This window comes from Crocodylus siamensis, chromosome 3, assembly GCF_052110815.1.
Source record: "Crocodylus siamensis isolate JL-2025a chromosome 3, ASM5211081v1, whole genome shotgun sequence".
In the NCBI taxonomy this organism is placed as follows: domain Eukaryota; kingdom Metazoa; phylum Chordata; order Crocodylia; family Crocodylidae; genus Crocodylus; species Crocodylus siamensis.
Window position 1 is genome coordinate 165,211,594 of NC_143397.1, and position 26,740 is coordinate 165,238,333.

At 42.4% G+C, this 26,740-nt stretch overlaps 2 protein-coding genes across 3 annotated transcripts in view; one reads left to right on the top strand and one right to left on the bottom strand.

Moving 5' to 3' along the window:
• GNAL (G protein subunit alpha L) overlaps positions 1–26,740 on the bottom strand; it is a 316,776-nt gene that overhangs the window by 188,984 nt on the left and 101,052 nt on the right. Inside the window, exons 1-4 of one of the 2 annotated variants that reach the window (XM_090039653.1) lie at positions 6,421–7,045; positions 6,057–6,129; positions 5,140–5,194; positions 4,837–4,956 (exon numbers count right to left, since the gene is read on the bottom strand). In XM_090039653.1, the coding sequence (XP_089895779.1) occupies positions 4,837–4,956; positions 5,140–5,194; positions 6,057–6,129; positions 6,421–6,559 (387 nt within the window). In that variant the 5' untranslated portion in view covers positions 6,560–7,045. Of the gene's footprint in view, positions 1–4,836; positions 4,957–5,139; positions 5,195–6,056; positions 6,130–6,420; positions 7,046–26,740 lie in introns of those variants that run through there. The other variant, XM_090039652.1, reaches the window with a different exon arrangement.
• Positions 8,433–24,777, top strand: LOC149869077 (uncharacterized). Its single transcript, XM_090037171.1, has 4 exons — positions 8,433–8,522; positions 9,721–10,462; positions 13,721–13,835; positions 24,586–24,777. The coding sequence occupies exons 1-3, from the start codon at positions 8,433–8,435 to the stop codon at positions 13,735–13,737; spliced, it is 849 nt and encodes a 282-aa protein (XP_089893297.1). The 3' UTR covers positions 13,738–13,835; positions 24,586–24,777.

Genomic DNA, 26,740 nt, shown 5'->3' on the forward strand with positions numbered 1-26,740 from the left:
GATATTATGTTCAACAATACAATATTTTTCTCTTTCTTTTATGATCTTTTAATTTAAAATGTGGTGCATTTTCCTATGCCTTAAGATGTAGAGAATGCTGTAAACCATCTGAAAAACACACCCATATATATGTGCATGTATATGTGCGTGCGTGCTTTTCAGATGGTTTATAGAAAATATATATAGAAAATGTTATTATTTTGTAATTCCTTTGGGCTACATCAAGGAGGAATTACAGGAAAAATTAAACAAATTGTGGCCAATTAGGGCATTTGATTCATAGCATTAAACACATGGCACATGTTTTTAACCATTTATGAACAGTATTTATAAAGTCCTATTAATTTTTATGTAAGTACTCATTTGAGATAAACATTTACTACATTTTGGCCCAATGTGACACACATTACTGAAGCAAAATTCCTACTGACCGCAAGTCTTGCTATATGCATGGTGTACGTCAACAATTAGTACATTGTGGCAGGAATCTGAAAATGATTAGGTTTGATGACACTATTTTAAGTGATATGATAAAATGCTTAAAGAATATCTGAAAAACCTGCCCACAAATATTGTGTCTTTATTGTTTTCCTTTTAAAAAACGTACCAATATAGAACTTTGAGTTGAAACAAAAACACTGAAATAATTTTTAAAAAACCTCAAACTGTATTATCTAAGGCTGTTGACAGATGGGGGAAAAAAAACCCTGCACTTTACTGGAAGAGACAGCGTATTAGTTCAGTCCCACTCCGCAGCATCTGTATAGATCAGATGCTTCAGCAGGGCTTTCTGACACTTTTATCTAATAGCTGATTCAATTACCTATTAGATAAAAGTGCCAAAAAAGCCCCCATGAAGTATCTGATCTATACAGAAGTTGGGCAAGCCAGGTCAGACCATTGCAACCTTTTCTGGGCGTGCACTGGGCTTGGTGCACGGGTGCACCAAGTTTAAAGTACACAGCTGTTTTTTGGGGGGGTTTCTTTTACGTCTGTAAGCAGCTTAAGAGAATAAAATACACCAAGCTAAAAATCAAATAATTAAAACAAAAACCATTATTCACACCTTTCTTTTCCTTTTGAATGTTGTGTTAGAGAACACAATATGCCTATGAATTTTTAAATTATTTTTAATAACATTTTAAAATTAGCACTTTGCCATTATGCAGAGTAAGTAATTTGCTATTTTAACAAGGGTTAACAAAGTGCTTTCTCTCTCTAAAAGCATTAAAAATTATAAGAGAGAAAAGGTTATTTTGACCATCCTAGAAAATCTGTAATCCGCCTAACTAACACCAATGTTAATGTTTATATGATCTCTACAACTAAACAAGCAACACTTAACCATACTGTTCTGATTGTGAATCTATTTGCTACCTGTTAGACTTATAAAATAACTACTTTAAACATCCAAAGATGGAAAAGGAGAAAAATAGCATGTTTAAGCTAAATGGACCTGCAGTGTCTACCAACATTCAAATGCTTTATTCAAGTTCACTCTTTAAACACATGCTACTTATACAACACACCATATTTTCCCACAGGTAGTAGCCTAATATGGCTTTAATATGTTCACTCTATTTCACAAAGGACATAACCACATCAATACAGTATTAAAAATGGCACAAGTCAATTCCTGCTAACTTTAACAAATACTAATCAGCACTTTGCCAAAACCTAAAAATAAAAAATAACCTCTTTTAAATGTTCCCTGTATTCAAAATTTAGTTGTGAAATCCATCTATGGATGCTATTCTTACATGCAATGTAGGAATAAAGTAGTTCTAAGACATACAGAATGTAGTTATTAACCCCCCCCCCGTATATAATTAAATAAATTAGTATTTTGACATGATCTCCCTTTTCTTTGGAAGCCCTGTAATCCACAATGGACAAAGGTACTGTAGTCAAATCAAGTTATGCAAAATCCCCCCCCCCAACAAAATAGAGTTACTTATTACAGGTACAAAGCACTGCGTTATTTGATGCTGTCAGTTTGGCAAAGGAAAAAATAAATAAGCATTCATGACTTCTACTAAGATCTTGATTTTAATAAATAAGAATGAACATCAACACTAAGAGACCCAATGTGTTTGTGTTTTTATGTAACAAATAAAAACATCAGATGATGTCTCTATCCAAAACTGAACATTCAGTATTTTTATTATGTACAAATACATATTTATATATTATATTTATATTTAGTGTTTGCTCAGGTAGGGTGAGATAGTAACAAGCAATTTCCACTTGAAATTAAAACAATGTTGACAGTTTTAGTGAAGTTACATTTTCTGCAGTTATTTTATAGGAACCTGAAAGGGGAGTCATTCAACAATACATAAACTAAAAAAACAAAACAAATAAAAAAACCCCAACCAGACCATAGATTTGCATCTGATAGTGAATCCTGTTCTCAGTGAAGTCAAAGGGATTTTAATCATTGATTTTAAATGGGGTCAGGATTTCACATTGAAAAAATGAATGTGTTTTCATTTATTTTATGAAGGCAAGTAATACAGACTTAATTTTGAAAGTTAATTTATTTAATTTATATAAGCATATCCAAGCATATCCTGAATGTCATAAATACATAAAAATTAGTACTTAAAGGTGGAGCTCTTTTGTGCTCAGTGAAATCCTTGTGTTTCAGGAGGGAGTTCTAGCTTTTAGACTGATGGCACATTACATTCCTTTAATCACATTTTGTATGCAATTTATTTGAAATTAATATTATATTGCAATAAGTTTTTTTTTAGAGGAAAAACTAGGCATTGCAAATGATGCAAGAAATGTTTGATTAAGTTTTTAATGATTACTGGGTAAGTTAAAATATAGGGAATGAAATCCTGATATTATTGAAAGTCAATGGCAAAGCTTCAGTTGGCATCAACTTTTTTGGACCAAGAATTACACTCAGCATATTCACAAATTAAAAAAAATATGGTGGGATTATACGAGTGACTGACATCCATATTGGTAAAAATATTAATCTAGAAAATGAAGATCTACAAAGGAAAAGGTTTATTTCATTATATTTTAGAACATGCCTTAACACCTGATCATGAATTGCTGATTTTATCTCCCTTGAACTAACAACAATTGATTAGTACTATCAAATATTATTTTGTTCTCCTATTTTTCAGATAGCCAGATTCCACATATTAAACCTTAATAACAGAAACAGTGAAGGTTACCAGACAATGTATTTGCCTAATGTATATCCCTAGATACCATCCATGACACCTTACTTCAGAATTTGTGTGAGTTTTGTCTGATTACTGAATATAGTATAGATGTTCAATTTCCACTATATCTGTATTAACACAATCCGATTTTATGTAAAACTGTAATTTTATTTAGAATGTAATGGTTGTAAAAATATGGAACAGATCAAATGATAAACAAACCTGAGTTTTAGCCTACTCCCTCCCCCCCAATAACTTGGAAAAATAGGAATGCTTGTGGATAATTGGAAAGGATGCAGTCTATTGATTTATCCTGTGTGCATAATGAAGTGACAAAATTAAAGAAAAATAAAACAGGAAAATAAAATGCTTACACCAATAACAAGCGCTTCAGAACTTATATTATGTCAACAACCAAGACAAACTCAAAATCCATTTCAAGAAGAACTTTGTCATTTTCACTAACTCGTATCCACCAACTGAGCAATCATGCCGTATGTGGGTGTACCCTGCAGCCGCAGCTTTCCCAACAACTGACTTCTATGTTAAATTCTAGCTCTACAAGATGTCTGATGTTTTTTTCCTTTATCCTGAACCTTCAAAGTGGGAGATTTACCAGAGGCAAAAATCACACACCAGAGAATATGAGTCAGTCACATAATAAGGAAACAAACCTTTCCCATCCCCCACCACTTCAACCCTCAAGTTACAGTAGCTGTAACAACCTGAAGACACACTCTAATAAGTGACTGTTTTGGTAATATAGATGACATGAACAACTTATATGCTTTTACTCAATGACATAAGACGATTTTTCAATGCTTCTTGTATCCAAAACAAATTACTATCAATATCAGCATTTTAGAATGAATTAAAAATATGCTACTGAAAACAATATAAAACTAATAATATTCTGAACTCCTAGCCAGTTGCTTTCATAATCAAAGAATAAAACCCTTATGACTACACTGTACATGCTGCTATAAGCAATAATTAACATCTAAAGAGCAAGAGAATCTAATAATCCAAAGTAAACAATGCACAAATGCAAATTAAGCCAAACACATCTCACTATAGATGTATGACTACTCATAGAAAGTCCATTGTTTTTTACATTTCTTTCGTGTCCCCATCAAAAGATGGCAGCGTTCTCACACAACTACAGAACTTTACCTTGCCATTAATGCTAGCAACATGAAATAAAATAAACAGGTGAGGAAACAACATGCTTCATTATGTATCTAAGGTTTTTGCTATGAAAAGAGGCAAGTGTGAAAAGGGTATTCTATTCTTCTGTTTAAGTAGACGTTATAGTTCCTTAGAATGATGTCCGGGATCTAATTATGCCCCAAAACAGTCTTATGATAAAGCTAACTCTAAATACTTAAATTTTAAATAAACTTCATTTCTTTTCATTACACCTTTTTTCCTTTTAGAAACACCTTTACAGACAACAACAAAAATATACTGAAGGTGGCAATATACTGTATTAACAGATACAACACAGACCAAGAAAGTTAACTTGGTGATAATGTTGCAACAAATTTGCTTCAGAAAACATCTTCCAAATGGTAGGCAGTGATATCATAAATCAAAGACAAAACTTTGCACTCTTTCTTAAAAATAGGAAAATAACTTTTCTTATTCTTACCTGTGTATAGTCAAAGTCAGAAAGTGGAGCTATACTCTTGATGTAGTCCATTCGAAATTGGTTTTCTGGGTTGGCCAATGGAACTGGGGGTATTAAAGTGCTCATAGCTGAAACTATAGTCTAGAATTGGATAAAACAAAAACAGACATTTTAATCTGGATAAATTTAAAATACAGGATCAGTAAAAGACAATCTAATCTCATTGGCAACATGCGATTTCTTGCTACACAATCCTAGAGAGCATAATGCTTATAGTTTCTAGTGTGCACAGTCTTTAAAGGGAAATATAAAACGTGTTCTTACCACAATAGCATCTTTAACATTTTTCCGAATATCCAATATTTTCTGTTTCTTTTCTCTGCATTAAAACAAAAATACCAACCGTTTTATTTCTGTCTCTCAAAGCAGTTCAGTTGAATCATGTTTAGCATTTTTAATTGCCTGCTTGCTTATTGCCTTCTTACTTTTTAATGCACACTCACTGAAAAATACAGGAAGGTGTATTTTAACTCCCCCCCCCATCATCTTTTTTTTGATGTGCTATAAAGAACACTGCAAACTGGTCCCTACTATTTTGCCAAATTAGACACCTATAACCATATCTGCAAAGGCTTCTTGGTAGGACTGAAAGTCATTCCCTCATTACTGCAGCACACTCAATATGTTCACAAAACAATTTTGAATGTACATTATAAACTACAGTTTAAAACCCACATCTATCTAAAACTAGTGCACAATCGATTGATAATAAATGCAGGCTGAGTTTTTCAGAGAGAAATCATGCAACCCACAGCACACAAAGATGTCTTACATTTATGGAACATTGCTTTCAGTTTTATGCTAACCACTACTGAAAAGAAACAGCAGCCCATGTTATCTGGAGTATGAACTGAAGTGCATCTGTACTGAGATACAATATTTAGTTATTTGCTGCTATGTAAAAAGTAGTCGCCATGTTGTTGCTATACAGGGGCCTGTCAAGCGCTGCAGTAGCAACAGTGGAAAATACAGAAGGGCCAGGTGGAGAAAATACAAATATTCAATAGCAGCAATTCCCTTAATATTCATGTCTCTCATTTTTTTTTTTTTTTGGCAGAGCAGAAGCAGCTCACTTGCACAGACAGGAGAAAAAGAGAGGCATGCCCTAGTATGTGGTGTGTTAACATAGGGTTCAAATGTATATTTACATATGTAAGTCACAAAGGAGCAATAGATCTTACTCTGAATTAAATCCATTGACATGCAGGATCCTCATCTGTTTCACGATAGTGCTTTTCCCTGACTCACCAGCCCCTGGAAGAAAAAAAAGACAGAACCCTGCGATGAACCCAGTGTTTTGGACTGGCTCTAAGCAGCATCTCCAAGCCCCAGCAGCCTTTCCAGACGGATGCATCCATGTGGCTCAGGGCTGTGGACTTTCAACATATTGCTCACCAAAATTGCCTGCAAAATGCTTCCCATCCAGTACTTTCCCACACACACGCACACATAACCGCACAACCCAGGCACAGAATGAGACCCTACCTAGAGGATCCCAGGCCATGGCACCCTCCTTTCCCCCCACCCTCCTTCCTCCTTTCTTACCCAGCAGAAGCAGCCGATGTGTGGCTTTATAAGCCAGTCGCTCTTTCTGCAACTGCTTCTCTATTTTTTTGTTGGCTTCTCGCTGCGCTTTCTCATCGATGCGCTGATCCTCTGTTTTGCTGTTGCCCAAACACCCCATTGCTGCTGCTAAGGATGGATGTCAGCTTGTGCTCTTTGTATAGAAATGTATTTACAGGGGGAAGGGGGAAGGGGAGAAGGGTCCACCAGAATAGGTATTTATATCCCTGCGACGTTTTCTCTTCTCTCCTCTCTTCTCCCCCCCTCCCCGGCTGCTCAGATAAAATGGTCTCTGGTCGCTTTCTGATCAAACCCAGATTGGGTTTTTTTTTCTGCCCCAGAGAGACAGATGCTAGCAGCAGCTGGGTGAGGCAACCGCCTTTATGCCGAAGGAAGGAAAAAAATCAGTACAAAAATGTCTAACACACAACGAGAGAAGAGAGAAGGGCTCCTCCTGGAAACCAGCCTGCTGCTGCTGCTGCTGCTGCTGCTGCTGCTGCTGCTGCCTCCTCTCCTCTCTCTCTCTCTCCCCACCACACACACAATCCCTATATTTCTCTGTAAAGGGCTATTTTTGTCTTTCTAACTCAGCACTGCCTCTTTCTGCGAGACCAGGAAACAGTCAAACTACAACCTCTGCACAAGCCGAGAGAGAGGAGGAGAAAGGTAAAAGCTGGATCTACCTGGATTGTGCTGGATTGCCCTGCAGCCCACATGCTGCCCCCCGCCCCAAGTCCCCCACCAAGCCCCACTGCAACACAGGTGGAGTCTTCCTGCTCCACATACACACCCATGCCCCATCCCAAAACCTGCAGGGCCTCACAGCTACTACAAAAACCTGGATTTGGCCCTGGATCCTGCCAAGTTTTGGCCCTGAGATCCCAGATTCTTACAGAACAAGCCCAGCTATTCCCACCCCACCCAGTGCTCTGCATCCTGGACCATTCACCCTGTGAACACTGAGATCTGATGGATCAAATTGCTCCCCACATTCCTTAGCATGATGCGGAAGGGACATAACAGCCATTGCACCAGTCACTCAGAGCGTGTGTCATTCCCAAGCCATGCCATAGTGGCCTCAGTGGCCATGTGCAGTTCCTGTGGTCCCCCATGCCACTGTCAGTGGGCAGTCATCTACAATATGCAACATGGCGTGTGTTTTGTCACAGCTACAGTCTGCATTGTTGCAAAGACTCCAACGGTAATTGCAACAACAGCTCTGGACTCTGGTGCCACCAAAATCTGTAACCAGCCCTTGAACCTTGGTACATTTTGGTCCCAAACATTAGACTGCGCCTTCTCAGTAGAAAACAAGAGTAAACACCACTAGAAAGGGGTTCAGTAGAAAGACTCTTGAAACCCCATGAAAACTGGTCCTGATATCAGTGGAAAATATATCTGGCTCCTGCAAGCTCATGCCAATTTTAAACCCTGCTCTCCAAAATCCTTCTGTTTAAATACACCAAAATATCCAAACTGAAGCAGCAGCATTGCATGCACCCAGCCAGAGAGGTTGTGGAATCTCCATCCTTGGAGTTTTAAAGATGGGGGTAGACAAAGCCTTGACTGGGGTGATCAAGTTAGGGATAGTCCTCCTCTGAGCTGGGGGCTGGACTAGATCAGTGTTTCTCAACCCAAGGGTCATGACCAACTTTAAAAATGGATCAACAAACATTAAAACTTATTCTCCTTTAAAGGAGAAAAACATGGGAAATGTGGGCCCCTCCCATTCCCCACACAACCCCTCTCTCTGCCCCATACACCCACCCCCTACTCCATCCACTGGGGGGCTGAGGCCTGGGGCAGCCAGTCAGGAGTGAGGGTTTCTGAGTTGGGACTGACCATTGATGTCTACAAATATGTCCTGGTACAAAAAAGGTTGAGAATTACTGGACTAGATGACCTCCAGAAATCCCTTCCAACTGATTTTCTATGACTCGGATGGATCCAGACTTTTAAAAAAATATTGTTCTAATGAGATGTTTGAATGCTCGATGTTCTACCAACCCACCAAAGAACAGCAGCCAACACAACTGAATAATCCAGATTCCAATATGTCCCCAGAATCTGGACCCTGCAGAATTGTACCAGTTTTGGCCCCAAGTCCCCAAACTGTAGCATCAAAGCGGCTCAAATCCATCCAAAAATAACCAGGCCTGGAACATGAATAAGTCACGCTAACCCACAGAAATGGAAACTAGATCTTGCTCTATTTTGGCAGTGCAACACTAAGGCCAATGGCAGAAACAAACAAGTTCAGACAAAATCTAAGCCCCTGATCCATCCCGGCACAAGAAAACCTGCATGCACCTGGATCCAAAAGGATTCCTCCCCCCCACCCCTTCTCACCCATTTCTCCCAGTACAGCTGTCATTTGCAAACACAGATCCAGGTCCACTAGGAGTGCTGCTGGGAAAGGATGGACCAGGGATCCCATTCTGATAGTGACAAGCTGTGACAAGCTGTCAACTTCTATGTTTTTTCTAGATTAGGGGTGAGCAAAATGCAGCCCACAGGCTGGATGCGGCCCGCCAGGCCATTCTATCCAGCCCGCGGGGCCCCTAAAAATGTAGAAAATTAATATTTAGCTGCCCCTAGCCCTTGTGGCTTGCCAAAACTCAGTAAGTGGCACTCTGCCCGAAATAATTGTCCACCCCTGTTCTAGATATCTGTGGCCACAGGGACCCAGGTGCTACACGTAGGGGTTTCAACTGCTTTTTCACTGGGACCCTGGAAGCTGGGATTTTTGGGTCAAGGAAGAGCAGTGATACATACTGTCCATTGCCACAGTACATTGGTGGCATGAGGCCAGAAGGGGCAGAAGGCAGGTCCTGCTTGTTAAGCAGAGGTGCAATCAGGGAGTGGAACTTGAGCTGCTTTGCTGGGCAGCTTTACAGTATTTTCATGCAGGGATGCAACAACAGCAGCAGCTTTGTTGTATCCAAGCTCCTGGTACATTTTTGTGTGTATGGTTATATGCTAGGTCTGGTTTGTGGAAGCCCTCTCCCAGACAGTACAATTTGTGGGATTAATTTGCAAGGAACCAAATGTGTACCACCCTCCCCTCCTCACCCCTGCTACTTAGTCAGAATGCCCCAGGAGCCCCATCTTGTTCTCCTCGAGGGAAATAGCAGAGGCTCCATTTGTTTTCTATTCAGATTAGAGTCAGGCGGGCCCAACCCGCTCAGGATCCAGATGAATTCAGCTGCAGGGAGGAGTGTTGCAGTTGCTGGTAGGGCTGTCCAGGTTTTTAGCCACTGGGTCCACGGGAATCCGAACTAGCCCGGTGCTAAGCGGCTGTATTTAACCCCCAACAGCCTGGACCTCGGGGCCAAAAGTCGCGTGGAGGAGCTGGGGCTCTGGACATGCTCTCGGTACCAAACGTGGAAGGGGCTAGAGCAGGGGGGGCGGCTGCGCACAGAGGAGCAAACGCCTGGGATCTCCAGGCGCCAGAGTTTGGGGCTGAAGAGCAAAGACAGGGTGGAGGGAGCCTCGGATCTGGTGCAGGCGCAGCTCCGGCCGGGGCGGGATCCAGGTAACTCCAGCTTTTACCTTTTTCCAGGAGGGAGCGGCGCTCCCGGCTTCCTCCCTCCCGGGCAAACCTCCCGACCCTCCCCGGCCGCTTCCTTCGGACAAAGCATCTCGCCCGCGCCAGGCGACACGCGCGCGCCCTCCCCCGGGCCGGCCCCGGCGCTGAGCCCGAGCCCCGCCCCGGGGAGAGGAGCCCGGGCGGACACGCCGCTTGCCCCCCGTGCAGCCCACGCCTGTCCACTCCCTCCTTCCCGCTTTCGCCGCAGCCCCGCGAGACCCAAGCCGCTGCCGCTCGGGGCGAGGCCCCGGGAAAGGAAGCGGCGCTTCCTGTCACCCCGCGACCGCCTCCGCCGCTCGGCGCTGCACCGCCGGCGGGACGTCGCTCTCCCCTCACGCACCAGGGCTCTACACTGGCTGCTCCCAGTCCCCTTCAGGTCGGAAAGGGGAAGGGGGAGAAACGTCGCCAACAACGGGAACGAGCGATTAAGCAAAGGTGGTCCCCTCCTCTCCCCTCCCTGAGGCTCGCTGTGCAGGCACACACACGTCAGTGCAACACGGGGCGTCTACATGAGACACATACTTTAACTTAGCCTAATAACAGCTGGGCACATCTACACGTGCACACTTCCTGCACTGTAACCACAATTTCTGTTTAGTACAGGCGCCAGTAACTTACTGATCAGTAGGGTGGGAGTTAAAACTTGTGCTAAAAGCCAAGGAGGCCGTGTTATTATGCTAATGTGCAGTAAGCATCACAAAATTACCGTGTGCCCATGCTGCTGCACAGTAGCTCTAGTTACTGGGCATTTAGCTCAGTACTTCGTTAAGGAAGTACTGAACTAAATGTGGAGTAACTACGGTGCATCAATAAACATGCCGACATGCGCACTGAGATTTTTCTAGGAAGGTGTCAAAATTAAGAACTTAAAAATCTCTCAGAATATTAAATTGACCACACTGCTCATGCTTTATAGTGAGAGACTGTGAAATACTTCAGATTTAGGTGACTATGTGCCATGTGGGAAAATCTTTCAGAAAGAAATGTATCCTATTGTTTATTAATAATGCAGTCGGAGAGTTACCTCTCCCTTTGCTCAATTGCTTTTTTCCCAGGCCCTTAATAAAATTAGAATCCATCCCACTTCCCTGCTTTTCCTCAGGTTGGGGCTCTGGGAAAGCTGAGTTGCAACCTGGGGGAGAAGAGGGCAAGGTGGGTTCTAATTTCATTAAAAGAAAAAAGAAACTGAGCAAAGGGAAAAGTAAGACAAATAAGCCTGCTGCTTATAGAAGCTGATGCTTTGCATCTCATTTGGAGAGAGTCCAGTGGACTGGAGTCCAGCAAGTGACAAGACAAAAATGGTTAGGGGGCTGGGGAGCCTGGCTTATGAGGAGAGACCGAGGGAACTTAATCCAGAAAAGAAAAGACTGATTTAATAACAGCCTTTAACTACCTGAAGGGAGGTTCCAAAGAGGATGGAGCTAGACTGTTCTCAGTGGCGACGGAGCAGAACAAGGAGCAATGGCCTCAAGTTGCAACAGGTTAAGTTTGGGTTGGATACGACGACGAACTTTCTCACTAGAGGGTAGTAAACAGTGGAACAGGTTGAGAGGAACTAATCCAGAGAAGTTGTGGAAACTCCATCCTCAGTGGTTTTTAAGACCGAGGTGGACAAAGCTTTGGCTGAGATGATATAGTTGGGAATGGTCCTGCTTTGAGCATGCAGGTGGATTAGATGAGCTCCTGAGGTCCCTTCCAACCCTAATTTTCTGTTATTCCATGGTTTCATTAGTCTGCAAGATACAAATCTACCCTGCCTTCTGCACTGAAATGGTCTCTGTCCTAGTTCTGGTTATTTGCACTGAAATGGGCAGGAGAACATACATGGTCATGAATGGTCTCCCCTAGCACAATTTCAAAAGTGGGATCATAAAGGTTAAAGGAGAAAACCCATATAAAATACTCTTGCTTTATCCCCCAGAAGAATCATCTGTTCCTCTGCTGCCACCATCTCAGGACCCCCCAGACACTCCTCTGTCTTCAAATAAGGCCACATTAACAGTGTTGAATATGAGCAGCCTAAAGGAGCTTTTCACAAGGGCAGGGGACAGAAGAAGCAGACGCATGATGGAAGGCTAAGAAACAAGTGCAGTGGAGTATGGAGAAGAAAAGGAAATTTGCAGGGGAAAGCAAAATAAAGATAATACTCAATGGGGGCAAGCCTCCAAGAAGCAAGGTGGTAGGGGCTGTGCCCTTGGGAGCCACAGTTGAACTAAGGTTTGGACTGCTTCACTCCCCTCCATGTGTAAAGTTTCCAGTGACAGTTCAGTACACAGTGTGACTGAGGGGCAAGGCACTTCCTCATCTGCTGCCAGGCTCCCTCTCAGGAAAAAATTTCTTCCTCTACCCTGGCTGAGAAGAGATGAAAGGACATTTCTGCTCCAAGCAAAGGGAGGGGGGAGAGGGAGGTAAGGTAGGAAATTACATTCACATTGAGAGGGAGGTTCAAAAGTTTGTAACTTCTCTTGCTTAACTGGAAGTTGTTTTCTACAAAGATTAGTTAGCTTGACAGCATTATATACATTTAGGACTTAAGTGCTGCTGGATCAAGAAGTGAATTTAAGCAGGGTTCCATCCATGAATGACGCATGCCCCTGAGGGTGGGGGCTGGTGTCAGCAGCAGGGGTGTGGTGGTGGCAAGCAGGAAGCTCCCGCAGGTGGCCACAGTGGTGTCGGCAGTGGGGGCTAGGAGGTGGCAAGCGCTGACTGGTGTGACCACCTGCAGACACCACCGGCAGCGTCGGCCAGTGGAGATTGCCCACTTGTATCTTTGTAGCTACAAGCTTTGGGTCTTAGGGAATAGCAATGTGACATTTTTACCCTTATCCTTCCCTCTTGCCCTTACCTAATCATCTATTTATGATCCTTACTGGTGAGTCAAATTTAAGTTTTATGCTTTCAGGACAGGAGCACATGCTCTTATGAAGCATCTCACAGATTTCTGGGTGGTTAAAACAGTTAATAGTTATAGCTGAAGGGAACCATCAGTTTGTTTCTTACCAGGCAGTTTATAGGGACGAGAAGTTCAGCTACATTTTTGTTTCATGTAAAATGAGTCAAATTACATTTATGAGTATTCTTGAGAAATGAGCCTGCTATTATTCCCAAAATGCTTTATACCAGCTCTGTGCAGGTAGCAAAAACCTTTGAATGGGGATTTTTATATCCGTCTGAATGGGGATTGAGAGCACATTTTATCAGATGTCCTCCAAAATCTGAAGATATATTCTTCTTAGATATCAAATCAGGCTTTACATGGGAGGACAAAGAAGTATTTTACCTTGCATGTTAAGTTTCATAAATTACCAAGAGTACAAGATTAGCACTATATTATTTAAATAAGTCAGTAAATAGTTCTAAAATATCCCTTTGGGAAGCTGTCCCAACAACTTGTGTAGTTTTGTTAGAAGGGTTCTGGTGTTTAAAATGATTATTTAGCATTTGTATTAGAACAACATATATAAGTCCCATTCAGAAACTGGGGTCTGTCTCCTTGTCAATGGCATTAAGTGTATATATTTATATAAGAAACATTCCCTAAAAAGCTGACATTCCAAATTTTTAAATGGTGTGCTGCTGCTCTGAGCAGCAAGGGATAGGGCCTTGAGTACCTTAAAAATATGCACCTGTATAGTATTGCCAACCTGTATCATATTATCATAAGTTTCACAATAATTGATGTTTTCTTTTCAGTTTCTGGGAACAAATGATTAGGTGAGAATGGCAGTTTTAATTTAAAAAAAGTTTCTAACCTTCATGGCGGCAGAAAAAAGCCTGGAAACATGAACCAAGAAGTTAAAGGCAAAATGTGAGTACCCAAAATGTTACTTACATCCTGTTTTTTATGGGCCTGACTCATTTTTAAATGCATGGGGTGGCAGTACTGTAAAAAATATATTATTTCTCAGTTTACCTGGTATATACAGTAGCCTTTTGTATCAAGGTGTAGTGTCGGTGTTTCTCCCACTAAAGCTAGTTTTCTGGTTGCACTTATATAATCAAGAGAAGAACAGTTTTAAAAAAAAACAGTAAGTGTAATCACAAAGTGACAAAAAAGCCAAGGCATTCAATTACTGCTTAAAAAAATAATTAACTAGATTTCAGATAGATGATGTCCCTTTAACTACTGACCATTCCAACAGAACTATCTGGCTAATGTGAGCTTTGTGTAACAGGAGTAGAGTAGGACCATAGAAAGGCTAATTTTCAGGAACTGACACAATATTTAAAAGGTTCAAATGACTTTAATAAGTCTTCCCCAGATCCTCTGAATAATAGTGAAGGAGAAAGGGGAAGATATAAATGTGTTCCAGATTACAAATGTCATAAAGAAAGCATTGATGTGCCTATACACGAGCAGCAAGGCTGCTCCGATGTGCTGTAACTACAGTGCATTGGAGCAGGCTCAATTAATCAAGTCTGCTGAAGCATGGTAATTACTGTGCTTCAGCAGACTCCAGGGTCTTGTGCATCAGCATCCCCATACTTAAAAATAGTGGAGGGGGCACTTTAAATAAAGCTTGTCAAATGAGCTTTAGTTAAAAGCACCCCCTCCACCATTTTTAACCATGGGGACACTGATACACAAGATGCTCTGGGTGCTTTAATTAGAGCTGTTCTCAGAACTGCTGTAATTAAAGTGCCCCCTTCCCTGAACGCCCATAGATTCTTTGAGTACACAACACTATGAAACTTTATTAGTTCTGTCTGTACCCTGTGATTATCATAGTACTAGATCAGCTCCCACATTTGTTCCAGGATTCACTGAGGTGTTCACAGGATGAATTATCTGATGCAGAACCTCACACAAAGTCATAGTCAATATGAACTGCCACACAGGCCGTGTCCAGATATGTGGGGACGTGCACTTACAGCAGCACAAATTGTTGCAGTGCACGCTCCTACACATGTGCTTCACTGTGGGCTAACTGCCCTTGCTCAGCTCTTTCTGGCTCTTCAGCCAGGGACAGCTGGAGGCTGGGGCCAGCACCAGTGCTAGCCCCAGCAGTCATACCTGGTGGCCTAGAGCAGCAGAGGCACAGGTTGGGCACTATAGAGGCTTGACAGGCAGCCAGAGTGGTGTTTTGGATGGCTCAGCCTGTGTGTGTGCCAGGTTTTTGAGAGCAATTATTTGAGAGATGCGCACACACGCATGCACACACGCGCACGCACACACTACATATGCTCACATACAGCACTTAAATTTCATAGGTAGTACTCAAATTTCAACTGACCCTAGAATCCAGGACTTTTGTACAGTTTTCATACCCAGATTTATGACTTCATCCATTAATAAACAGAAACCGTCTAGTTGTGTGCCTTGCAATTTCTTTGGAATTTTAAATCTTGGAGTATGCCTGTATGGTATAATGCAGTGCTATTAAGAGACAGTTCAAACTAGCTTGCAGATCAGAAGCAATATAGCTACTGTCATGGTGCTCTATCCAGTGTTAGTTAGCATAGTCAGTCCTACACCAACACAGCTCATTTAAAGCTAGTTACAGTATCTCTACAAGGCTCGCATTATGCCATGTAGATGTACTATAAGTGCAAATCTTAGTCTTAAGGAGTACAGCACCATGCAGTAACTTGGAAGATCTAATTGTGCATGATATTATTCAGCTTATGGATAATCTTTATATCTGATTTATAAATACCTGCAAAACAGGGATTTATTTTTTTAAAACCCCTAAATCTCTCTATAGGTAGGTACCCAAGATCAGTTGCAACACTGTGGGCATGCCTATGTGAGATGCTTTATTCCGAAGACTAATTTGATGCATAGTGAAGTGTCACTGTCTACATATGTATGGCAATTAGGGCACAGTAGATTAATTTACTGCGCTGCTGGACAGGTCCATCACTACAAGTGGTATCCAGCAGCGCAGTAAATTACTACATTTAAATGTACGTGTAGACAGTGATACTGGGATTAGTTTACTCTGGCTCATATTGAGCTAGATTATTTTCAGTTGCATTAACTGCATGTGTAGACGCGCCCTGTGATCATCATTATTATACAAAACTACTCTTCTATTAGAGACCTGTTCCTTATGTAATGAATGTAAAACTTATTTATATTTTTATGGTTCTTTAATAGCATGAATACTACTGTAATAAAGTACAGTTTAGATTGTCAGATACTTCTTTATTACCACTAATAAAGATAAGATCATAACTTGCTAGTAAAGAAGCATTAGACTAATTTCAAGTGTTGTATACAGTTCTTCACATATACACTGAGAATGCTTGTTTTAAATAAAAAATATTAGCAATTTTCTGCTCTATTCTTAACTTGGAATTAAGTCTACACATTTAGGAAAAGATCTCTATGAATATGATAGTCTTGAAAAACATTTACCAGAATGATGAAACTCAATTATTTATCTTAAGATATAAATGACATGTATTCATTTAGGTAAGTTCAGCTTTTATTTTTCTCTCCCCCTTCTACATTTTAAATTCTTTCTATATTTGGTGTTGTATGATGCTTGCATATTGGAGAATGTTCTATATTTCCATTTGTATATTATGTAAGAACAAGCACAAATTGAAGCTGAAAATATGTTGTTTAGGCTGCAAAAAAGCCAATCACTCAAAAGTTAGCAAATACCAAAATAAGTTGCTCATGTGACCCTAATTTAGCTGCTTAGGCTGGATCCAGACATGCAGGCACATGTGGTTTGTGGCGTTGCAAACGTCTTTGCAGCATCACAAACTGCACACAGGAAATGTTAAAACATGCCCTGCACTGCAAATTTGTAGTGCAAGGCTAAAATTTGCTGCCAGGAAATCCCAGTAGTGAAAAAAAAGTGCTGGGAAAAAAAGCAGTGTGGTGCACACTATGGGAGAAGCCAGAAGACATGAAGACTTGGTTCTCCAGGGAGATACTCTGGTGCTGGCCAGAGCATTTCCACTCCCGCAGTTGTGTCCTGGCTCCTCCAGGATGCTGGGAGAAGCAGAAAAAGGGTGGTTTGCCCAAAGCAGGACAATTTGTCCCTCACCAAAGCATGCATGCAGCAGTATACACGACAGCAAAAAGTAGCTGCATAGATTTGTGCTGATTTTTGATGCTGCAAGTGCACGCCCCTACACATCTGGGAGTCACTTATATGGATAGAAGCCACCAATGTGATGCAGCCATGATAAGAGGCAAGCACAATCCTAGGCTGCATCCAAATGAGCGTTGACATGCACCACATATGCAGGCATTCCCTGTGCTGCTACCTTATGGGGGGGGTGTTTGACCCCGGGACATCCCAGGGCCAAAAATCCCATGCCGAAAAAAAGTGGGGCTGCACACATGGTGGCAGCGCATGCCACCCAAAACTCGAGCCTGGCCAGCCAGAGCCACACTCTAGCTGCTGGCCAGGCTTCCTGCTGTGGCTGCAGCCCCAAGAGGCCCCCAGGACCCCAGGTAAGGCTGTGGGGGCCAGTACAGTTGCTGGCTTCAGACTACTGTGCCCCACCTGGGGTAACCTGCCATACACCAGAGTGCACATGACACAGGCATTCCCCAGGGACACGTAGCAGTGGCACACCTTGCAGTGCACTTATGCTGCTGGGAGCCCTGTGCTGCCATGGCAAAGTGCCTCCAGCCTGCCTGGCAGCAGTGGAGGCAATGGCATGGAGTTGTGCCCCTCGCAGCTGCTGGGCAGGAGGCAGGGGTGCTTCACCATAGCAGCATAGGGCTCCCAGCAGTTGTATCAAGCTTTCCTGCCCAGCCCCTCTACCCTGCTGCACTGGGTCCCACCTGCTGGGCTGTGTAGGTCCCATGGGGAAGGCAGGAGGGTGGGGAGCCTGAGTCCATAGAGGGCAGCCTGCACCTGCCCCCACCACAGGCTTCACTCCAGCTGCGCTGCCCATGGGGGAGGGGGAGTCGGGCTCTTTGTTCTGCTCTGCTGCAGCAGCTGCCTTCTCCAGTGAGCAGCAACCAGGGCTTGGATGCTGCTGCAGGGTTAGGGGGCCATGGACCCAGGTCCCTGGCTCTGTAGCCCTTCCTGGCAGCTGGGGCCCCCTCTAGCAGGGCTGGGGAGGGTGGGAGGCTGTGGGTGGGACGTGAAGGGCACCAGCAGGGCTGGGGGTGGGGAGTGAGGGGCCTGGACCTGTGTCCTGGTGAGTGAAATGGGCAAGGGGAGCTCTAATTTTCCATGCAAAAAACCCAAACTCAAAACACCAAAACTTACAGGTATTTAGAATTTATTTTATAGTAACTGAGACACTGTCAGGCTTCCAAATTGCTTTAAATAAATATATCAATAAAATATATATATTCCAATGCAATAAAACATTGTATTCATTTGATAACTATATATATATATATATATATATATATATATATATATATATATATATATATATAGTGGCATTTCACTTTGATTGTGGATTTGGGAGGGTTTTAATCAGAGAATTTGTGATTTTTTTAAACAAAGAAAACCACAATCCCCGTTGATCAGCAGAATGCCATAATGTAAGTAACAATAGGAAGAAACTATTGTTATCATGATCTTCAGTCCTGAAGTTTAAATGCAAGTGGGTCATTTCTAGCCAAAGTAGGATTTTTCCAAGATGTCTTCTAAAAGGAAAGCAATTCTAGATTTGTTTTTTTGAGGGCAGAATTCCATACATAATACTGTTATGGAATAGTGTATGTCTGTTTCAAGGTCATCTTCAGGTTCAATTAGGATGTCCTATAAATCCTTCACAAACTGTCTCTTCTGCACTTTTAATGCCTTCTGTATTTTCCTTCAGTATCTTTATATGTGCTGTCCTTTCTTTTCTGTATTTCAAAACCAGAACGCTTCCTATTCATAACCTTGTAAAAATTAATTCCTTCTGTACATTTGAGAGAAGGGAATTTATAGGTAAAAAAAAAAAAAAAAAAAGTGTGGGGTATGTGCTGGGGGAAGACATTATTCATTCAAGTGCCTGGATTCTGAAGTGCGTCCAGTCTCCTATACATTTTCTTTTAGGGCATCTATACATATACACCTTCGTGCTCCAAAATGCCGGAGACCTAGTGTGTCGAAGCGGAATCTGTTAGTTGAGTCTGCTCCTCATGTGGGCTGACATACAACTGCACGCAACTCAATGTGTTTTAGTTCAAAAGTGCACTGCTGCCATTTTCTCAGAGCTGACACACATTTTGCTGTTTTTACAAATGCATGCGCCAAAGCACCCGGTGGTGTGGTGCAAACGTGTACAAATGCCTTTAGATTCTAAGGTCTTCTCAGTAGGAAACATCTTCTATGTACTGTATAGACTCAAGCACATTCCTGAAACTTAAGAAAAGATGGATAATGCTTGTGGTAAATTTTTCCAATAACAGCACGTCAGTTTTTATTTTTATGGAGGGCAAATATAAACAGCTTTCTCCCCACTCGGTCCTTGAAGTCTGCTTGGGTACACTGAGTTTGCAAGATATTCTATTTTGTATTGGCCAGGAACAGTATCTTGTTGCCATGGATTTTCTGATTTTAAATTTTCTTAATAACTTAGAATGGAAGAGTGTTTGAAGGCCTAGTTTTCATGGCAAAGATTCCAGATGTTGACAGATATACAAATCCAACTACAGATTTAAATATGATGATTGTAGAGGCATTTTTAAATGATCTAATTACAGTAAGTATGAAATGATATAAAATACACAGTTAGATAAAACTGGTTGGTTAGATAAATCATATTAGCCAAATTAAAAATGCCAGAGATAAAGATCTAATTTTAGCATTCTTTACATTGACATGCTCAGTAATTTTGGATTAGCGAATCTATTCAATTAACATCCCAGAATACCAAAATAATGTAAATACTGTATTCTCTAATATCCTGGGCATGTGCAGAATCAATCATCAGACTTGTTAGTTCAATATAGCTTGTGCTTTGAATCTAGTCACCTGTAAACCCAGAAATATTTACATCAATTACTATCTTAATTCAAATTTGAACATAAACAGCAGATCCTATTCTACATATTGGGTGTCTAATTGCAATTTTATTCTACTCTGCTTGAATCCCTGAGTATTTGTTGATACATTTTCACCTTAATACTAGGTTACTGCAAATGGCAAGAAGGACAAGGGGAACCAACCCACCTTTAAAATTGTGCATTTATTGTTTTTTTGGGGGACTTGGGCAGGATGAAATTGGATGTTGCCCTTATATACTCAGCTAAGTATATAGGTAGAAGATATTCTGGCTCAGAGTATTTTTGCTTAAAAACGCAAAAGAAAATGCAGGATACACATATTAGTGTATGTTATATCCACTAAAGAGAAGAACCTGACTTTATTACATAAAACTCCTATTATCTTCAGTGATAATTTTATACAAGTAGGTTTAGGCTCACGGGACAAAAATACAAATTGGTGCCTTAGGTTTTCCTAACTTGGGCTTCACAATACCTTAAAATCAATAGGCTCCATATATAATTAATGAAGAAGAATCAGACACTACCGAAGGACTACCTCAGAGAGCAGGGAGATGCTGAAAGTGAGACAGTTGGAAACAGTGAGCACAGGATGGGGCAATAGAAAGGGGAATTGCATCTGAATCCCTGTCTGCACTTAAGCTTAGACACCTGACTCATGGCTCCATATCAGGCAACTTTGTAAACTTATGAACCAGGGGGGCCTATCTCTGATGTGCTGTAATGACAAGCATGTTAGACAGACTCGATTAATCTAGTCTGCCAGAGCATGGTAATTATCACGCCACAGCAGCTTCTAGCGTCTCATGTAGCAGCGTATCCATGCTTCAAAATGGTGGCGGGGCGCTTTATCGAAAGTTCGTTTGACGAGCTTTAAAGTGTCCTGCAGGGACACTGATACACAAAATGCTCCAGACTCTTTAATCAGCGCAGCTCTCAGAGCTGCTCTAATTAAAACACCCCTCCCCCCACTCACGGAGCACATGTATAAATGCCCCAGGGTAACAAATCTTCTGCTGAAGACAGCTGCCTGGGTTGTGCTGGTACCTTTTTGCATAATAGCTATTAAACCACTAACCACCACCCAGGAAGTGGGAGACTTAGATTGTAAGAATCAAAACAAATTCACACCTCCCAAGAGAGTGCCATAGCCATCTGCCTGTAATATAAAATTCCTACTCAAAATGAGCCAGTGTACAGGCAAGGAAGCAAGTGACGTGAGGCCTGGAAGAGCAAGTCTGCCTGCAGCAGGGAAAAGATAGCACTCCCGTGTATGGGGATGGGATGAGGGGAGGAAAAGGGGGAGAAACAGCCTAGATCCCAGTTCCTAGTCCCAGAATTGTTTATGAATTTTATATTAGACAGTCACTGGACTAAAAACATGGATGCAGGTTTGAATTCCTTCAGGTAGAGAGGAGTGGCTAAAACCTACGAGCATCTGTACACATGCTGGATGTCTGCTCCGAGACATACTACTTAGTACATGTCAAAACAGGCTTGAATAATAGAGTCTGCTGGAGTGTGCTAAGTAGCATGCTCTAGCAGCCTCTGTCACATCTGTTCAGCAACCCTGTGCTTCATAATGGGGGGAGGTATTAACTAAAGCTCGTTGAACGAACTTTACTTAGTGTCGCTGCTGCCATTTTGAAGTGCAGGACGGTGAATACAAGTGCTGCTGTGGGTGCTTTAGAGTGGCTCTCGAAGTATGTGTATAAACATCCTATATATCATAGAAATCACAGAAAATTAAGGTTGGAAGGGACCCCAGGAGGTCAACTAGTCCAATCTGCTGCTCAAAGCAGGACCATCCCCAGCTAGATCATTCCAGCCAAAGCTTTGTCTAGCCACGTCTTGAAAACCTCCAAGGATGGAGATTCCACCACCTCTCTGGGTAACCTGTTCCACTGTTTTACCACCCCCCTAGTGAGAAAATTCTTCCTAAACTTCCCTTGCTGCAACTTGAGACAGTTCCTCCTTGTTTTGTCATCTGTCACCATTAAGAACAGTCTAGCTCCATCCTCTTTCAAACTCCCCTTCGGGTAGTTGAAGGCTGCTTTTAAATCCTCCCTCAGTCTTCTCTTCTCTAGACTAAATAAGCCTGGTTCTCTCAACTTCTCCTCATACGTCATATCACCCAGCTCCCAAACCATTTTTGTTGCCCTCTGCTGGACTTTCTCCAATTTGTCCATATTCTTTCTGTAGTGGGAGGCCCAAAACAGAACACAGTACTCCAGATGTGGCCTCACCAGTGCTGAACAGAGGGGAAAAAATCACTCCCCTTGACCTACTGGCAGCACACCTACCAATGCAGCCCAGTATTCCGTCAGCCTCCTTGGCAACATGAGCACATTGTTTGCTCATATTTAGCCTATTGTCCGCTGTAACCCCAAGGTCCTTTTTTACAGACCTGATGCCCAGCCAGTCAGCCCACAGCCTGTATTGGCGCATGGCATTCTTCCATCGTAAGAGCAGGACTTTACACTTGTCTTTGTTGAACCTCATGAGATTTGACCCAATCCTTTTTTGGCCCAATCCTCCAATTTGTCTAAGTCACTGAATCCTAGCCCTACTCTCCGGCATATCTAATACCCCCCCCCAGCTTGGCGTCTTTTGCAACTTGCTGAGGGTGCACTCTATGCCATGATCTAAGTTGTTGACAAAGAGACTGAACAAAACCAGCCCCAGAACTAACCCCTGGGGCACTCCACTTGATACCGGCTGCCAATTAGACATTGAGCCATTGAATACTACTCTCTGAGCCTGATGCTCCAGCCAGTTTTCTATCTGCCTTACAGTCCATACTCCCTTAGCTTGCCTGTAAGAATTTTGTGGGAGACCGTATCAAAAGTCTTGCTAAAATCAAGGTATCCACCAGTCTCCCTGTATCCACAGAGTCAGTCACCTCTGAGAAGGCAATCAGGTTGGTCAGCATGAGTTGCCCCTGGTGAATCCATGCTGACTATACCTACTCACCTTTTCCTCCTTCAAGTGTATAGAAATGGATTCCTTGCGGATCTGCTTCATGATTTTTTCTAGGGACTGAGGTGAGGCTGACTGGTCTGTAGTTCCCTGGATCCTCCTTTTCCCCTTTCTTAAATATGGGCACTATATTTGCCCTTTGCCAATCATCAAGGACCTCTCCTGATCACCATGAGTTTTCAAAGATGATGGCTAGTAGCTCTACAATCACAGCCAACTTCCTCAGCACCCTTGGGTGCATCCATCCTGCTCTGTGGACTTTTACACATCCAGCTTTTCTAACTAGTCTCAGTGGTTCTTTCACCACTGAGGGCTGCTCACCTTCTCCCCAAACTGTCTTGCCAGGTGTGGTAATTTGGGAGCTGACCTTGCCTATGGAGACTGAGGCAAAATAGACACTGAGAACTTCAGCCTTTTCTGATCCTTCTTTTGTTACTGACATACTTGTCAAGATCCTTCTTGTCACATCCCTTACTAGCTGCAACTCTAATTGTGCTTTGGCCTCCCTGACTTCATCCCTGCATGCCCAAGTAATGCTTGTATATTCTTCCCTAGATATTTCTTCAATTTTCCACTTCTAATAAGCTGCCTTTTTGTAATTTAGTTTACTGAAGTGTTCCCTACTAAGCTGAACTGCTATACTTGCTAGTCATCCTGCGCACTGGGATGGTTTGTTCCTGCATTCTTCAGTAAGGCTTCTTTAAAGCACAGCCAGCTCTCCTGGACTTCTCTCCCCCTCAGACTGGCTTTCCAGGGGATCCTGCCCATGAGTTCCCTGAGCCAATGGGTCCTTACCCTGCTGTTTGCCATCCTTCCTTTCCTCAGGATTCTGAACTCATTTCGTGTTCACTGCTGCCCAAGCAGCCATCCATTACTACATTTCCCACTAATTCATCTCTGTTTGTGATTAGCAGGTCAACAAGAGCATGGCCCCTAGTGGGCTACTCCAGCACGTGCACCAGGAAGTGTACCAAAGAGGGGGGAGAGGGATGGCTGGGGCAACAGACCGAGGGGCTGACCTCAGGGAGCAGGGAAGAAACTAAAAACAGAAGTTGCTGCACTGCTGGACCAGCCCCTGGAACTGCAGTAAGACACTGTACTGCCTGTGAGTCACTGCACCCAGGGTGCTCAGGCATGTGGGATCTGCCTTGAGATTCTGTATGGGAAGACACTGTATACATAGACAAAATGGGTCATGCCCATGTTATCACCACCTGCCATGACATGACTTGGAGGTGGTGCCTAGTGACAGCAACACTAGAGCAAGCCCTCTTGGCCTGGCGCACACTATATAAGCTACTCATTGCCAAGAGAACTGGTGACCTCTAGTGGCAGCTGCTGCTACGGGGCCCTGGCCATAACCAGTTTTGTGCCCTTTCTGCAAGGAGGTGGAGGAGACTATTTCATGCATTCCCGCACTGCCCCCAACTGCAGCCTCTCTTTGCTGCCCTTGGCATCCTCTTTGGCATACTGGACTTGGACTTCTCTGAGACTCTTCTCTATCCTGTACCAAATGGTCAAGGGGAACATGATCTGCCTGGACAATTTCTTACTGTGCCGGGGCAAGTTGGCAACACTGAAATGCTGCAGAAACCAGCTTACTGGGGTTGGTTCTAATGATGCTTTTCAACTCTTTTTCTACTTTCTGGTCCAGGCACTTGTCACATTTGAATCTGGACAAAATGTGAACCAGTTTGTGTTACGCTGGGCCACTGAGGGGGCACTTTGCAAGGTGGAAGATGGACAGCTGGTTCTTAAAGGTGTAACCCCAAGAGAGGCACGGGAGAAGGGATTTTAATCTCCAGTGACATGGTGTTTCTATCACTGACCAGTATTTCATGCTTGGCTTCTGGAAGAGCCTTGTACCTCTGCACTTTCACCATTTGTTTTCAATATTTGTAAAATAAAAGTTTTCAAGAGTCAAAAAGTCTCTCTCTCTCTCAGCAGTAACTACAGTTAATGTAATTTTTGTAAACTCAGTGTTGTTGATGTGTGTTAGCTGTCCCCTTACTGTTCAGGCTCTCTGGGAATTTAAAAATTCAGATGGGAGGTGAGGTGGTATCTAGATTGCAGTGGAAATTAGGTGGGATTTAGTCATCTGTGCACCTGCTCAGATTGGGGTGCTTTGGCTAAACTACACAGAAAATATAGTAATGCCCACAGTTAGTTCATGGGAGAAAACTTAAACTCATCTATTTTTAGAAACATTTTTGATCTCTTGGGATACAAGACGGGCACTGGACTGCAAACAGAAAACAACGTGTCCATATTTTATATTCGCTGCTGTGGAAACATTTTATTTACAGTATGAGCTCAATAAAGTAATAGACTAATTTGTTTAACACAAAAAAGTAAGCAGTACACAAGCTTTTAACTTTCATGTTCCTCAGTTAGAATTGAATAATAAGATTAAAAATAAAAATCCTAAATTTAAAGCTACACACTTGCTTTTTCAGTGTTTCTCTTGCTTATTGTGGTGATGTGATATGTTCTATTTTTAGGTAACACATTTTGATTCAGATTTGATTTTTTCTATGGTGTTCCCCAAAGTTACAGTTTAAGTCTGGGGTTTTTTTGGAAGCAGGGTTGTTAGAAAGCTGTCTATGTTTGGTCTGGATGTTTTTGATTTGCTTTGTTTGTGGAGTCTTCATTTGTATCGCTATATAACACAATTTTTAAAAATAACTTTACAATAGCTCAGAAATCATCATGGGATACATCATGGGGGGGCAGGCTGGAGGAAGGTGAACATGGTGAAGGTCGGGCAATCAGGGTGGACAGGTGAGAAGAGCGCAAGTGGGGAGGGCAGGCAACAGGGGGTACAGGCACCACAGGGCCAGGCATAGGGTATGCAGGCTTCTGTTGGGGAGGTAGGGGGCAGGTCACTTGACCTCCTGCTACATTACCACCTGCCACTACTTGCCCCACTGCAGTAGTGTGGGGAGGGGGTGGTGGTGGATAAATTTAAGATGACCCTCCAATAATTAGATTCTAGACATAGAAAATTATAACAAAATTGTCGTGTCTAGAATCGAATTATTGGGGGGTGTTTTGAATTCAAAGTTATCTTGGATTTGAGTAAATATGGTAAATGAAAATCTGTATTGTGTTTTTCGGTATGATAGAGCTATCATTCCATTGCATTTTAGGAGGCCTGGTATTAGTCACAAAAAGTGTTCTATGCGAAATGCACCAAAGTTTAGGTGTCTATGAAATGCATTATTTAGAATTTAAGAGCAACAATCAAACCAGTCACTATTGCACTAGGAACATAAGGCCTTCCTATGGCTCAGTTTACCCCTTAGTACATATTTACCTTCCTAAACATGGCTCTTCTGAGGCTTGATGCATAAGTAAAGTGTCTTGACATCCTCGGACTACAAGGGTGTTTTTCCATGTGATCCAGGGGTGGGGTGCTTCAATTGAAGTGGCTCTTGTAATTAAAGTGCCTGCAACATCTTGTGTATCAGCATCCCTGAGTTTTAAAATCGTGGTGGGAGCACTTCAACTAAAGCTTGTCAAATGAGCTTTAGTTAAAGCACTGTTGCCGCCATTCTGAAGTGTGAGGACACCGATACTCCAGATATGAGGCTGGCTGGAGTGCACTAATTAGTGCGCCAACATCAGAGCAGCCTCCGGGCACTTCTACAGGCAGCCCAAGTGCCTACAGGAAAATATCACTAATGATCTTCAATCCTAGATCCCAGCTAATTAAACTCCAAAACACCCCAATATAAGGCCCTTCATTTTTTAACTTCATTTAATAGACAGAAAATGTATTAACAGTTTAAATTTAAAGATTTCTTACA